This window comes from Talpa europaea (genome assembly GCF_964194135.1).
Source record: "Talpa europaea genome assembly, chromosome: 1".
Taxonomy (NCBI): Eukaryota; Metazoa; Chordata; class Mammalia; order Eulipotyphla; family Talpidae; genus Talpa; species Talpa europaea.
The window spans coordinates 40666921-40684131 of NC_140073.1; the positions used below are offsets into that span (position 1 = coordinate 40666921).

At 38.4% G+C, this 17211-nt stretch overlaps 1 protein-coding gene across 2 annotated transcripts in view; it reads right to left on the bottom strand.

Moving 5' to 3' along the window:
• UEVLD (UEV and lactate/malate dehyrogenase domains) overlaps positions 1-16945 on the bottom strand; it is a gene marked incomplete at its 5' end in the record, with an annotated part of 34357 nt that extends 17412 nt beyond the window's left edge. The window contains 7 exons of one of the 2 annotated variants that reach the window (XM_084250219.1): positions 2738-2840; positions 6714-6832; positions 7798-7933; positions 9098-9261; positions 12967-13032; positions 13712-13796; positions 16904-16945. In XM_084250219.1, coding sequence (XP_084106345.1) covers positions 2738-2840; positions 6714-6832; positions 7798-7933; positions 9098-9261; positions 12967-13032; positions 13712-13796; positions 16904-16945 — 715 coding nt within the window. The remainder of the gene's footprint in view (positions 1-2737; positions 2841-6713; positions 6833-7797; positions 7934-9097; positions 9262-12966; positions 13033-13711; positions 13797-16903) is intronic. The other variant, XM_084250220.1, reaches the window with a different exon arrangement.
• Positions 16946-17211: the final 266 nt, after the last annotated feature.

The window sequence follows — 17211 nt, forward strand, 5'->3', positions numbered from 1 at the left end:
ACTCCAAGGATTCAATTCTTTCAATTATCCGAAACAATAGTTATTGATGGTAATGAGACACATAAGGAAGAAATAATTTCCTCAGGTCCTAAATAGCCTCACAACCTCTAGGGTCCATGAACTAAGAGTCTCCTAAAAGTGATTTGCGACAGTTAAGGTGTCCCTTAAGAACATCAACACCTGGAAATGACATGCACAAGAGACTATCCAGCTCCCTGAGGGAAGCTCTATATGAAGCCTACAAAAGGATCATTAAAGCAACAACTGTACTCATTCCAGAGAAGGAAAATGAACTTAGTGTATCCTATGGGGACCCAGAGGCTTGTGAGAACTATTAGATCCAATTTTTATAACTTATAGGAATAGTTTCATGACCCACTATGTACTTAGTATCTTCAGGCTTGTGAAAATATCTCTCAATATTTTATTTGGATAATATGGTCAAGGAAAGCAGGTGGCCTAAGTAAAGAAAGGCAAGCCAATATAACATACTACAACTTGACTTTGCCTATAATCTAACAGAATGGTTTCAGGTAATACATTTACTCTACTTCATGCTCTTCCAATTTTTTCTTGATTGTGCTTCCCTGGCAATAAAATAATTTTAATCCCACACACCCAAATGTGGTATTTATCTACATATATATGCCTATACTAATATATACACTATAAAATACTTGCAACATTTTAATTTAAAAAATGAGATAAAAATGACTTAACAATTAAAATGTTATTAATAATAAAAAGTCCTTTTTGTTCTTATTAAAACTTATTTGAACAACACATTCAAAAGAAAAACAAAGTGAATTAGATATTTTTTAATTTTTTTTTTTTTAAATAGAGGCATGTTTATTTATTTGTTTGTTTGTTTGTTTGTTCTGTTTACACATGCACTGGGTACAGTCAGAAGCGCGGGAGGGTGAGAGAATTCACCAGAGCCAGAGTGGGGAGCAGAGCAGGCAGAAGGACCGAAGTACACTACTGAGGGGAGCAGCGGGCGGCAGGAGAGGTCTGCGTGCCATGTGGGACCCTCCTCCGGTGGCCGGGGAGCAGCCGGGGATCGAACCGGCGCTGCAGAAGCCGCGGGCAGCTTCGCAACCCAGCGCTCAACTGCTGCGCCACCGGGGAGGCCCATATGTTTTAAATTTTGATTTAGCACTTTGCTCTATACCAAGAGATAGGTATTCCTCCCACTTAACAGATGATAAAACTAAATTTTGAGAGATTACATAATCTGACAAATGTAAGAACTATAAAGTAACAAACTAGGATGCAAACCCCTATCTAACTCTAAAATCAGCGCTTTTTCACCAACATATGAGAAAGGAAGAAATCAGAGAAAACAAACTTATACTAAGATGTTAGGTACAGATAGAAAAGAAATCCTTTCACCAATCTGGATGTTTGTTCATCTGATTCTTGCTAATATAGTCAATTATAATCTCTGTATGATTTTAAGTAATTTAATATATTTCAATTTTAATTGTCTAATATGTAAAATGAAGGGCATGATCTTTAAGGTGCTTTGAGCATTAAAATTCTGTGACTCAAGGCAGAACACAGACGATTTTTATAAGAGTAAAACTGATAGGGGCTAGGAAGGCGATAAAAAGGGCACCACGCATAATATAGGAATCTGCACACATTGTTTGACTTAAGCCCTGTTTGCTCTGAGTTAACTTCCCAGCCCAGGAAGCTCCTGGAAGAGTGCTGGACGCTATTACTGTCAGAGACCTATTAGTCCCAGCAGTCTGGGTAGTGCCGTAATTGTATGGGGAATATAAAAAATAAAATTTAAATAAAATGTGAAAAAAAAAATCAGTTGTCTGAGAAGAGGGAACTGCGGGGAAACTGAGTGCCACAAATTCACAGAGTTGTTAAATGCTTGGAGTGAAAGCTCACTCACTGCATTAACTGCCTTTGTTTTTTATAGTGATAAAACAGCCAGCTGGAGATTAGGCGTAAGAACAGTTTCTTTGAGGCATGATGCCTGGCCATTCTCAGATCTGCTGGCAAATCTGAATAAAGACTATGAGTTACAGGGCCTCCCTGGTGGCACAAGGGGTTAAGACGCAACCTATGAAGCTCGAGGAAGCCACTGCAGCACGAGCTCGATCCCCAGCCAGGGAGCTACCCACATGGCACACCAGACCTTTCCTTACTCGTCTGTTGCTCCCCTCAGCAGTGAATTACAGTGGATCTGCCTGTTCTGATCTGTCTCTGGTGAATCCTCTCACCCCCCACAACTCTGATCTGTACCTCAGTTCTTGTATGTATAAATAAAAATAAATCTTTAAAAAAAAAAAAAAAGAGCATGAGTTAAAAGATAAAATCCCTGTCTCTGCTTATTGGGTTGGCAGTGGGAGGCAACAAGGACCCGGCATTTTTTCCCCTAGTATCAAAACTACTATAAGAGTAGACACATGTCATTGTAGATTTGTCCAGGTCCATAGGATGTACAACACCAAAAGTGAATCCAAACATCAAGTACAGACTTTGGATGATGATAGTATGTCAAGGAAGGTCCTCCAATAGCACCTCTCTGGTGGGTAATGTTGATAATGGGGAGGCTATACATGTGTAGGGGTGAGGGATAGATGGGAAATCTCGCTACCCTCTGCTCAATATTGCTGTGAACTAAAACTTCTCTAAAAAGTAAAGTTTATTAAAAATAATTCTAGACTCAAATATAAGACAGCAAACAAGGCAAATATCTTTGAGGCAAGAAGAGTCAGACCTTTGCTGATCTCCACATTAGGTAGGTTGAAGATATCAAGGTCCATCATCCCTCCTTTAGTCCCTTCTGAGAGGTCTAAGAGGACCAGTCTGTCTGCAATACCCTGTAAATACAATAAGAAAAAAGAACAGTATTACGCTGCACATCTAAGTTACTCAATTTAAATTCATTCAGAAGTGAGGACCAAGCCAGACTACACAGGCCTCCTGTGTTATCTTATAAAGGAAAAGTAACACAATAACAATAAAAGGGACAAGCAAGCAGAAAGTTATGATGAACTTGAATAATGTGTTCCTTTAGGTTGGACTGCAAACTGAGATCTGGCAGGGTTAAATCAGAAGTCACAGATTGCCAGGTTTTCTTTGATAGGATAATGTGTAATAAAAATAATTTAGTAACAATCAGTATGCTTGTTATTGTTCTTGAGTTTATGTATTCATTCTGGTGTCATAATTTCCATTATAAAAGAATTGAGTTACTTTTTAGTCTATTTTAGCACATAATTTCTAGCATGAAAGTCAACACTAATGCTAATTTTCTCTTAAGAAAAAAAGAAAGAAAACAGCCACAAATCTAAAATGCTTTCTCCAGATAACTCATGAACAATATTCCATACATGTAGAATACTCCACCCTGGGTGCCAGGGTAGGCACGGAAACTGTAAATGAAATTGTAAATGTCAGCATGGAAATTACCAAGAGTCAGTTTACCTTTGTAGAAGATCTTTTTCCAGAGAAGTAAGGGACCTGTAAATCACTCCTACCTTAGAGTCCAGAGACAAGAGTACTTGTGGATCTACCAGACAATCAGGCAGGAATCAGAGGTTAAGAAAACTGGCCCTCCCTGGTGGCACAAGGGGTTAAGACGCAACCTGTGAAGCTATCTGCAGCCACTGCAGCATGAGTTTGATCTCCGGCCAGGGAGCTACCCACATGGCGCAGCAGACCTCTCCTGACTCCCCCACTGCTCCCCTCAGCAGTGTATTTCAGTCAGTCTGCCTGTTCTGCTCCCCACTCTGCCTCTGGGGAATCCTCTCACCTCTGGCCTGTATCCCAGTTCTTGTATGCATACAAATAAATAAATCTTTAAAAAAAATAGAAAAAAAGAAAAAGAAAACACCCCAGCTATATCCCTCATTAGCTCTGTAATCCTGGGTAAGTCACTGAATCTGACCTTACTTCATGTAGTTGTGAAGAGTAATTATGGTGATACAGGGCTGGCTGGCATTATTTTTAATCAATTTATAAAAAAAAAGCAAAGAAAACTTCAAGTCACCACTTTCATATATCAGATAGGCAAGGATCAAAAAGTTTAACAGTAGTGTGGGAAAATAGGTATTCTCATACACTTTGCGTTTGAAAATAAACTGGTACAAGTAATATGTGGAATACTTTGACAACTCTATCAAAATTTTGCAATGCAGTAACTCCTTCAGCCCTCCAATCTTGCTTACAGATGTTATCCTACAGGTTTCTTAATGTGTAAAATGATATAATATCTATAAGAACATTGAAAAGACTAGCAATAATCTAAATGCCCATCCATAACAACAACAATCAGGGCCTCCCTGGTGGTGCAAGGGGATAAGACACAACCTATGAAGCTATCTACAGCCACTGCAGCACGAGTTCGATCCCTGGCCAAGGAGCTACCCACATGGCGCAGCAGACCTCTCCTGTCTTGCCTGCTGCTCCCCTCAGCAGTGTATTTCGGTCCATCTGCCTGTTCTGTTCCCCACTCTGTGTCTGGTGAATCCTTTTACCTGGCCCCCCACACACTCCTCTGGCCTGCACCCCAGCTCTTGTATGCATAAATAGGTAAATCTTTTTTTAAAAAAACACAACAACAATAATCATGAGTGAGTGTAACATGGTGGCTTACAGCAGTTTCTCAAGCTTTAATGAATCACCACTTAATAGGGCAATAAGCACATGGATGACCAGAGATTTTTTTTGAGGTGCAGATTTTGCATCAGTAAGTCTAGGTGTCGCCTGAAATTATATATTTCTTTTTTTTTAAAAAAAGATTTATTTATTTATGCATATAAGAGCTGGGGAGCAGGCCAGAGATGGAGGGAGAGACAGAGACAGAATGGGAAGCAGAACAGGCAGATGTGCTGAAATACACTGCTGAGGGGAGCAGCAGGCAAGACAGGCGAAGTCTGCTGCGCCATGTGGGTCACCTCCCTGGCTGAGGATCAAACTCATGCTGCAATGGCTGCAGACAGTCTCACAGAGCTGCGTCTTAACCCCTTGCACCACCAGGGAGGCCCCGAAATTATATATTTCTAATAAAAGCTCAAGTGATGCCAGTGCTGCTCTGACAGTCACACTGAATAGTAAGTTACTAGGATACAGCTCTGTAAATAGATTGTCTAGGTTCAAACCCTCCCTCTATTTCTTAACAGTGTGACATTTGGCAAGTTGGTAATCTCTGCCTTGGTTTCATTTGTAAAATGGCATTAATGATAGTACATAAACCACAATGTTGTAAAAGCGAGTCAAGAGTTTAGATGAGTGCTCAGCACCTAGTAAGCAAGCATTCAGTGAGGTTAGTTACTGCTGTTACCACTGCTACTACTACTGCCATTGTTTTGATTATTATTGCATTATTTGAATATTATTGCATTGTTTGAATATTGCTGCATTATTTGAATACTTGTAACAAAATATTAATGTTTAAAAGGAAAATATTTTCCATCCAGACAGTTGACAAATACTGATCATGAGACTTATAACTGCCAAAGAAACATACTTTAAAGTATCTTCCTATACTTATCCAAAAAAATTTTTATTTTAAAAAGCTCAATAATGTTAGGAATACAAAAGATCAGGCTGATGTGAACATTATTATTAATAACATAAACTAGTTCTGCCTTTCTGAAGAGCAGTGTACCAATACACAGTAAGTGCCATAAAAACCATTGATGCCCTCTGACTCACTAGCACTATTTTTGAGATTATGTGCATCTAAAAAAAAATGCAGACAAGAAAATAAGCATCTTGTAGAGCAATGTTTATAGAAGCATTCTATTTAGTAACAAAAGAACAGAAAACAATTCAAATTCAAATTAAGAAGGAACAGTGTATTCAGATTATCTGGAAGGTGGGGGGAATCAAACTCTATGTCCAAAGTTAGCATATATTATTCTGAGCAGCCAACTTTTAAAATTTTCTAGTTCCTTAGGTATAATTTATTTGCCTCAGTAGAACATACCTCCAAAACATATATGAATCTTAATTGGAAAGGGAAATTTTTATATGGCAAAAAAATCAAATTTTAGTTAAAAAAACTAAATGCTAGATACAAAACAAACATACAGAGGAAGTTTTTCTATTCTGGGCTACATGCTGTGATTGAAAGAGACATGCTTTTACCATAACACTAGGCCCTGGAGGGTCCTTTGAAGCTCTCTGGAAGGGAATTTAAGCCTTTCTGAGAATAATTTATATAGAATAAAATCTAGTAAAAAAGGATTGATGAGGAAATAGTCAAATCTCAAACTAACGTAAACTATCAAATCAGGAACTACAATCCTAAAGAAAGAGAAGTAATCGCACAAGAAAAAGCAATCAATTTTAGAAAACACTTATTTTAGAAAGAGCTATAATTAAGTATTTTATTAAATAAGAGATTAATTAAAGTGGCATGACATAGAAAATAGAAAATATTTTGTGACAAAGTCAGATGAATGTCAAGTTGAAGTTTCTCAACGATTAGGATGATGACCCCATTGTGCAAACAACTTTTTCAAAGCCTATTGCAGGACTAATTACTAATTAAAAGGCAACATCACTGATGAATGTTTTTAGGGTTTTGTTTTTTTTTTGTCAACTTACTAAATATATTTTAAGGCAAAATGAGGTTTTCCCTGATAACAATGACAACAATAACAATGATAAAATGAAGCCACTGTTTTTTGTATGCCTAAAGATATAACACTTTGATAGATAATTTATAAAACCTGTTTACATACCTTTGCTGAAATTGCTAATATGCAGGCAACTCCAAGCTCTCCACCTCCAACCACAGTAATTTTGTTGACCATTTTATTTTCATGATTTGCCCAGTTCTTTGAATTTATATCTGAAACACCTACAAAGAAAAGTGAATTATCATGAGAATTTTAAAATATCAAGAATATTTTTAGCATCTTAAAAAAAAAACCACCAAGCTTCAATAACTGACAGAAAACATGTTAGTCCATAATAGGCACTCAAAAAATACTTGTTGAACAAATGAAAGTGACAGGAATCTCATATTAAAATAGAGGCTAGCCTTTAAAACGAGTCTATTAAAAGAGGCTATCCTTTAGAAAGTATCTTTCTAAGTATTTGAAAATATTACATATAAAGCTAAAAAATAGGATTTCCATAATTCTAAAAAGCATTCTCATGCTTATTGCTCTGATATACAATGCAAAAAAAAGTGCTTAACTCTCTACTAAATTTTGCAAGCATGGGTATTTTGTTTCAGTTTTGTATAACATATTGAATGAGGCAAAAAAAACCCTACATACACATATAGCAAAAAAGATTTGGGATCCTAATTATATAATCAAGTAGTTGTGAACAAAAGACTAATTAGTTTATTAGTCCATATAAGAATAATATTTTACATCCTAAGAAACCATAGTAATTGCAACTACATGGTAACAACTATGATAAATGTACAGGAATTTTTGACTCAACACAGATACCGAAACATGCAAGTACTTATAGAAATGAAGTAGTAGAAAGAGGCACCCTGATGAATGAAAATACAAACCTTCAGGGGCCTCCCTGGTGGTGCAAGGGGTTAAACACCACACTATGAAACAATCGCAGCCTCAGCAGCACGAGTTCGATCCCTGGCTGCCCAGGGAGCAATCCATATGGCATCGCAGGCCTTTCCTGTCTCGCCCGCTGCTTCCCTCAGCAGTGTGTTTCAGTCAGTCTGCCTGTTCTGTTCCCCACTCTGTCTCTAGTGAGTCCTCTCACCCCCCGCATCTCTGGCCTGTACCCTAGCTCTTGTATGCATAAATAAATAAATCTTAAAAAAAAAAAAAAGAAAATACAAACCTTCAGTGATTTTTGCAATGTAGGCGAGCAAGTCCACCTGCCGTGCCTCATCAGATGATGACACAGAATACAGGGGAAGTTCCTCTTGAAACTTGGCAATCATTTCGTTAATTAGTCCAACAATGACAGATTTAGGCTGCAAAATACATACAAAAGGGAAGTTATGCAGTAATGTTGCTAAAGAATACAAATAAGTTAAAATTCACCCATGTTGATATATGTAACTCATTATTTTGTTTTGCAAATCCTCACATTATAAGGTTTTGTATTCTGTATTTTACATCTACCACTTTATTGAGCATTTTTCCATATTAAACAATATCAAAGTATCCATACTTTTTAATAAGGGTGATTTTTATCATTTTTTAAAAGATTCATTTATTTATGCATACAAGAACTGGGGTATAGGTCAGAGGTGCAAGGGGGGGGGGTGAGAGAATTCACCAGAGAAAGAGTGGGATGCAGAACAGGCAGACTGACCAAAATACATACTAAGCTGAGCAGCGGGCGAGACAGGAGAGGTCTGCTGAGATACGTGGGTTTCTCGCTGGCTGTGGATCTAACCTGTGGTGCAGAGGCTGCAGATAGCTTCACAGTGCTGTGCTTAACCTCTTTCACCACCAGGGAAGTCCCAACAAGGGTGAATTTTAAAGACTTAGATCTTAAAGCACATAACACAAGATTACATACAAGATGAACCAAAGTACATAAAAGTAAAAAAAAACAGGCAAAACGACACATACATACATATAAGAAATAAGAATATTTAGTAAGGAGAGGCTAGGAAATAAAGCCCAGGACCTAGCTAGTTCCTTTTCATGTGTGACCTCTGAGAGCTCAATTGCTTCATAGTGCGGTGCTTAACCCCTTGGGCCACCAGCGAGGCCAGAGTCAAAACTTTTGTTAGAGTCCAAACTTTTGTTAGAGTCCTTTGTTAGTCTAACCTTTGTTAGACTTAAAGTAATTTTAGCATAACAATATAATTTAAGTTAGATGTAAATGAAATTTAGATGGGTGTCATGATATATACCTCTCTAACTAATGGGTAGTTAGAACAACTGAAAAGACAGGGAGAAAACAGCTGGCTTTCAGACCTGGAGAGAGCAGCTTCATCCTTCAGGCTGCAACCATCAGGGTTCTGCGACTTGTGTGACCTCTGAGAGCTCAATTTCAAATCATTTTTAAAGACCATATGAAAAAATATCACTGAAAGAAAATTCAGTAACTTATTCATATTATTGGGATCAGAGATCAATATTCAGAAAAATAATTTTTTAAAGAAAATTCAAACTGATCTTACATGGCTCCAGTTTTGAAGATAGGGCAAATATATCCTGCCTTGAGCATCCACGTGTTTTCCAACTGAAATGCCCATATTTGCAGTTGGCTTTAAGAAGCAAATGGGGGGAGCAAAAGGGTGAGAATCCAAAATCCATAAACGAATTGGTATGTTATATGTATTACCTATTTGAGACAAAATAAATGCATAATGAAATATATAATTTAATGCAGAGGTCAGTGACAATTTAAGACACATGTAGTCCAGTCAAGCTTATAAAGATTTTATGTAAATCAACACTTTTTTCCCCCATTTCATTCATATTCACATTGGAAATAGGTTCTCACTAAAGCACCAGTTTAACACTTAAGGAAATTTAACTAATAGCCAGTTCATTCAATTTAATTCATAAATACTTACAGAATCTACTGCATGAGGAGTTTGGGATACAACATTTTCTCTATGTAATCTGTGTTCCACCCAAGCAGAGTTAACTGCATCAATCTTGAAAGGTAGTGGATACTTCTACTTGCATACTTATTCTGTACTGAAATTATATGCTTATAGGTCTGGTTACAGGGTAGGAAGAGGGGCACCCCAGGACCCCCAAAACTGCCTGCTCTAAATTCTTCCATCTGCTGCATTAAGGCAAAACATATAAGACCTTTAATGGAAAGGAACTTTAATATAATTAGTGTGCAACAAAGAAAAAACAAAGAATATAGTTTTCAAATCAAGTTACCCATGCCCTAATGGGTAAAAGCCCAGCCAAACAGCATTGGCCCAAAGCAAGGCCTGAAAGCTTGCCACAAGTCTAAAGCACCTTTAAGCGGGGACCCATAGAAAAGGATCAGAAGCAGTCAAACAAGTCTGGGAGGAAAAGAGTAAAATCAAAACCAAGATAAAAGCTGCCATTGTTAACCTCCCTACCAGCCTCTTATCCACATTTATTTCAACCAGTCCAGGACCAAGAAGCAAGCACAGTTTCTTCACATGTCTCTCTGCTCCATGTGCCTCCTCCAGGTCTTCTTCTGGCTCTCCGTCTGGTTTCCAGTCTCCTCTCCAGCTGCTTCTCCCTGCTCAGCTCCACCCTCCCTTGAGTGGGGCAGGGAACCTGGAACCTCCCCTTTTCCTGGGGACTACCCTGCTATAGTCTGTTTATCCTTTTATACTATAAACTTCTAGAGGATTATATATTATTGATTTCTATATCCCTCTGTACCTTTTCTTATTAAGGAAATCCTCCTTCCACTGAAAGCTACTTTTAAATCTTGATTTTTCCTTCCCTAACCATATAATACTCAACCCTGTCTGTACAACAAGAACAGTTAAGGAATTTTGAATAAACCATGTTGAACAAACATCCAGGTCCTACTCTTGAAGCTTTTGACTTGATTATATTTCTCTAGAAGTTACTCTGTCTAGCGTTACATACACCAAACCAGTGTTTTTCAAATGTTGATAACAATAAATGGATTATGGGGTTGATTTAGTAGACTGCAAATATTTTAAAATGGAATTTAATTGAAAATACCATGTATGACAGTAGTATGGTATTCAGTTATATACATACACATATATATGCTAGGTATTTATATAAAAGTATTTCTGACATGGGCCACTGTAAAAACATTGCATGCCATTGTTCTAGGCCATGTAAATTTTTTGTTGTTGTTTCCTAAGAGTTGGAGAGGCAGCCCAAGTCACAGGAGTTTCTTTCTGTATTAAACACTGCACATTAAAGAAAAGGAAAGAAATACATTAAAGGTATCCTCCTGGTTGATCAAGGATCTGCTGCCTCTACCCATGCTCCGGCCAAGCTGTATTCATACACTGTAGTAGCCCAAGGCTGGCAGAGCGCCTGGTGAGCTAGATTTCCATTCTGAGTTGTAAGATTTCATTTGTAGTGTTCTCCAATCTCTTTTTCCCTCCTTCTTTTTCATACTTTTCTGTCAGCAAATGCCTTGCTTCCTATTCTGTGCATTTAGCTTTCAGTAATTCATTTCTGAAGTCAAAACTTTTTTTTTTCTAAGATTTATTTATTTATGCAAACAAGAGCTGGGGTACAGGCCAGAGATGCCGGGAGTGAGAGGCTTCACCAGAGACAGAGTGGGGAACAGAACAGGCAGACTGACTGAAATACAATGCTGAGGGGAGCAGTGGGCGAGTCAGGAGAGGTCTGCTATGCCATGTGGGTTGCTCCCTAGCTAGCTGGTGATCTCACTCATGCTGCAGAGGCTGTGGATTGCTTCATAGTGCGGTGCTTAACCCCTTGGGCCACCAGCGAGGCCAGAGTCAAAACTTTTGTTAGAGTCCAAACTTTTGTTAGAGTCCTTTGTTAGTCTAACCTTTGTTAGACTTAAAGTAATTTTAGCATAACAATATAATTTAAGTTAGATATAAATGAAATTTAGATGGGTGTCATGATATATACCTCTCTAACTAATGGGTAGATAAAGAAAAAGTGTCATCACAACTTTGACACAATCTTGGAGGGAAGATAAATACTCCAGAAAATTTCTGTAACTAGGGAAATAGCTACAGAAAATTCACCTGGGGAAAAGGACACCATGAAAGGTTAGATAAAACTTAACCTCATCCCTTCTCAAATGTTTAAATTTTTTTTTTTAGCATGAGTATTGTGTTGTTATTTTAGTAACAGAACAAGTAAAGAGAAAGTAATATAGGCTGATAACAAATAATAGACAACATTCATTTACTGAGCACTTACTATCTGCCAGGCACTATGCCAAGAGCTTTACTTTTAGTAATTCATTTAATCCTTGCAATTCTATGAATAAAGGTCTATAATGGGGCCATTTAGAGATGAGGAAGATAATACATTCTGACCTCTGATGAGTAAAAAATAACCAGTATACATCACAGTGAATTAAAAAAATTTGCATTAAAAGCAAAAATGTACTGCAAAACAAAAGATAATGCAGGCACCAACACTACCATAGAGGATCCACATAAGGTCCAACTACATAGCTCCATGGCTCTTGAAGAGGCAGGGGGTCAATGAAGGGCTAAAATAACCTTTATTTTAGCAGTGTTATCTCCCCACACTGTGCCGGAAACTGAACTAAGCAATGATTTATTCAAATTCATAAACCCCTCTGTTAATACATACATACCCTTGCAATCATTGGGATGGGTAAGAATTATGAAATCAATCAATTGATATATTGTTAGATGGGTAAGAATTCTTTTTTTTTTTTCTTTTTCTAGAGGGTAACAAAACATTGATGTATTGGAGGGAAAGGTGGGACTCCTGCAGTTTGTTATGGAAAGCAGAGGTAATTTTCCATAAGAGCAAGCCTATGTCTGTCTTGCTTTCCTCTGCACCTCAGCACCTAGCAGAGAAGTGGACACATAATTGACATTCAATAAATAAATATTTGTCCAGATGAATTGAATTTGTTGATATTAATCATCTTTTCCTTGACTGGGAGAGCATTCTCCTATATCCAATCAGCTTCTGATTGGGTCACATGTATATGAAGCACTGAGAACGTTATGGCATTAAAAAAAGTGTAAGTTCTGGGCCTCCCTGGTGGTGCAAGGGGTTAAGCACTGCACTGTGAAGCAATCCACAGCCTCTGCAGCATGAGTTCGATCCCCAGCTGGCCAGGGAGCAACCCACATGGCGCAGAGACCTCTCCTGACTCGCCTACTGCTCCCCTCAGCAGTGTACTTCGGTCAATCTGGCTGTTCTGTTTCCCACTGTCTCTGGTGAATCCTCTCACCTCCCACATCTCTGGCCTGTACCCCAGCTCTTATATGCATAAATAAATAAATCTTTAAAAAAATAAAATAAAAATTAAAGTGTGACTTCTTATTAAATGATTCTTTTAGAAAATTCCCATTTTCTCAATTTCCACACTTACCATGATACATCACAGGAATAGTGCCCGTGAAATTCAGTAGATCTTTCTGGGAACTATCTTTAAAAACTGGAAGAAAAAAGGCCCAAGATGTATAATCAGACGTAGGAAGAACTTTATTAGAGTGCATGCATGCATATGAACAGACACAGAAACACACATAAACTCTAAGTACCATTATTTCTTCTCAGATGCAATTAAGATAAGGGTCCTGAGATGGGGGAATTACCCCATAATATTGGAGTGGGCAAATCTAACCACATTGGTCCTTAAAAGCAGGGGGTCTTTTATAGCTGTGGAAGATTTCACTACAGAGGGGTGATCTGAGAGATGCAACATTGATGAGTTTGAAGATGGAGGGAAAAGACTACCAGACCAAATGTCACATGGGTGACATTTAAAAACTGAAAAAGGCAAGGAAACATTCTCTCTCAGGACCTCCAGAGAGAACTAAAACTTGACACCACCTTGATTTTAGCCCGAACTTCTAATCTGCAGCCTATAAAACTGTCAGATGGTAAATTTGTCTGGCTTTACGCCACTAAGTCTGTGCTAATTTGTTATGGAAGCAACAGAAAAATCAATACAGTTTAAACTGTATCAACTTAAATTTCCTCAGAAAACACAGATAATAAAGTATAACTCAAAATCAGGATAAAAGAGAAATAAGAAATTACAATTTTGTAGTTCTCTAGGAAGAAATAATAGTTTAAATAATATAGCAAAAATTAGAAGATATGATCCTTACCATAGGTATCCATGGAATATCTGAAGTGTGGGAAAAACATATTTACATTCTTCAGTTCTTCCACAGTCAGATCCCTGAATTTGTACTGAAAAGAGAAAAATGAGCATATAATAATAAAGCTCTAGACAATAAAATAATTACAACTAAGAATTGATCAGCATTAAATAGAGCAGAATTAAAAGTGTCCCAGATTCAGTGTCCCTGCTTCAGTGTAACCAAAAGTGAATGAAATCATCCCAACTCCAAACACTACACAAATGTACAGAAGGCTTCATGTTGTCACCTGGAATATATGTATTGACTATAACAAAAACTTTTGTTGTTGTTTTCTTCTTAATATTTTAAGCTGTTTTTAGGTCTTTAACATTCTGTATCACTTGACTATATAGGGATAGATATAAGAATTGATATAATTGTAAAACTACTGTAAGAGTTTGTCAATTATAAACAAAAACACTCCTTAGGGTTTGAAAACCCAAATGTCACTACTAGTCAAATATCTGTCTTTTTGACATATTTAAAAAAAGGGATGTATTGTCTCTGTCCTGAAAACATACTACCACTATATATAAAACAGAATTGTTTTAGTGTAACATTAAACATATTGAATAGACTCCTTGTTTTATCACCCAAAAGAAATCTGCATAACATGCTCTAAGACAGTGTCAACTGCATAAAGGGTGCAGACTTTTCACTTCAGGAAGAAAAATGACTCACAAGATTCTAAAACTAGAACAATTATACTGAAAAACTTGGAAGTTATTAAAATTTTAACTTTATCTGTTACAGAATTTTTATTTAGTACATTATATTTATGAACATCAAAAATACTCTTGTATGACATTGCTCAAATGTAGGACACATTCAGGAATATTCTGTAGCAACACTTCATAAAAATTTTTTAAAAGGAAGGATTCTATAGATCAAGTCCAATCTTATCATTTTATGAGTGAGCAAATTTACGTTGTTGAAGGTAACTCAGTGAGGGAAGTACAAAATAAGAATTAGAGAACCATAGAAATTTTCTAAGTTGTACATACACACACATCTTGAGGAATACACATGAATCAATCCACCCATATAAGACCTAGAACAGTATGTCCAATAAAACTTCCATCTTGATAGAAAAGATCTGTATGTGGACTATCCCATAAAGCAATCGTAAGCCACATGTGGCTACCTGCACTTGAAATGTGGCTAGTGTGACTGAGAAACTTTTTAATGTTTCTACAGTTCATTAATAATCATGGAAAAGCAAATGAAGACCATGGTAAACCACCATTTGCTCTCACCTGATTGGCATAAGTTAACTTTATATAATTTGGAAGATGTGAATAAAATAAAATAAAATTAAAAAAAAGAGCCTGTGCTCTTTTTTTAAATGATTATTCGTGTCTGTCCAATTTTCTACTGATTTTAACATTTGGTTTTAGGCATATTTTATGTATTCTGGTACTAATATTTTGTTGGTGGTACTACAGATTTTTTTGTTTATATTTTGCTTCTTCACTTTCATTATGTATCTTTTGATACTGAAGTGCTTAACTTGACAAATATATCAATCAATATTTTGTCTTGTTCAAAAAATATATACTGAGTCCACATTATCTCTGACATTTATGTTTCAAAGTATGTTTCTTACATTTAAATCTATAATCTACAGGCAATTATGTTTCGTAAAAGTAGGGATCTCATTTCATTTTTCCTCAATTGAATAATCTGTCCCTGCATCCTTTCTGTAGTTAATCTGCAATCCCTCTTGTTTATAGTGTGATTCCAAACGTGTGAATATGATTTTAGGCCCTCTAGTCTGTTCCACTTGCTAATTTGTCAATCTTACACCAATGGTGTACTAAATCTTAATTATCATCTGGTAGAGCAAGGTCCCATACCTACTGAATACCAAAATTATTTTTGGCCTTCTTCCCTTCCAAATGTATTTTAGAATCATTGTGAAAACTTCCCTAAATAACCTGTTAGATGGGCCTCCCTGGTGGCGCAGCGGTTGAGCGCTGGGTTGCGAAGCTGCCCGCAGCCTTGCAGCGCCGGTTCGATCCCTGGCTGCTCCCCGGCCACTGGAGGAGGGTTCCGCATGGCGCGCAGACCTCTCCTGCCGCCTGCTGCTCCCCTCAGCAGTGTACTTTGGTCCTTCTGCCTGCTCTGCTCCCTGCTCTGGCTCTGGTGAATTCTCTCACCCTCCCGCGTTTCTGACTGTACCCAGTGCTTGTATAAATAAAAATATAAATCTTTAAAAAAAAAAAAAAACCTGTTAGAATTTTCACTGAAATTGCATTGACGCTTATCAATTTGGAGGGAGCTGACATCAATTTCAATCACGAATCTTCAAAATATCACACAGGTTTAACAAACTGCTCCAACAAAGACATAGTCAAATCCAATTGAAATGGCGTAAACTAATGGTTTCTTCGTGGGGGTAGTTTTACGAAGCATTAAAAATTATTTAACTAGGAAACTGTTGGAAAAGCCGACTGCCTCAAATTAACGTGGAGAATCAGAGGGCCTAGAAATGGGGGTCAGGCAAGTCCCAGAAATGTAGGTCAGACTGCTGGGTCAGCCCTCCCACTCAATTTTTCAACATTAAGAGGCTCTCTTCTGGGCCTTCAAGTTCTGTCTTGATTCCTAAATCTACTTAGGTCTTTGATCCACCGCAGTTATTTAGCACCTCCACGCTTGTCAGGCCCTGTGCTAGGTGAAGGGAATACAAGAGCACCTTAAGGCTGTAAATAAAAATTACTCTACAATGTGATAATCGGTATTTCTGAAAGCAAGTAGAGAGAAGGAAGTAATTCTGTCTTCCAGGGAGTGGCATCTGAGTTGTCTTACAAAGGATGAGCACTGCAATCAAGAAAAAGAAGGGCAGGCCATTCAGAGGAGAGAAAGGCGTATTTAAAAGAACAGGTGAGAGCTGGGAGCTGCTGGAGATCAGAGAAGCTGGTGGCGTGAGGTCTCACACTGGGTAGAAACTGGGGCACCTCGGTGCTAGGGATGGAGCCCGGGACCCGGTTTCGGGGGGCGGGAGGTCACCTTCCGGCCCCCACTACCCCCTAAGGCCGTTCCAGGTAGTCGGCTTCAAGGCAGCTCACCCCACTCCAAGCCCTTCAACGAGCCCCACTCAGGCCTTTCCCCGGAGACCCCCCTGAGCCCAGACCCGGCCCAGGGGGCGGCGCACACCTTGCCGAGTTGCCGTCTCAGACCTTCGCAGTCGAACTCCATATCCAGCCAGGTGGCCCAGCCAGGTGACACGACCCCAAGCCCGGGACCTTCTTCCGAACTGAAGCTCGGACGGGGGCCGCCGAGGTCCAAACCGTCCGGAGGCCCAAGGCCCCGCCCCTTCCCAGACTGGAAAGTCAAGTCGCCTTCCCTGCAGCATCTCCCGCCGCAGCTCCTCCCGGAGTGCGACCCGGCAGGACTCCGAGAGTCAGCAGAAGCCGGTTAGCGCCGAGGGGACCATGGCCCGACTTGCTGGAAGGAAAGTTGGG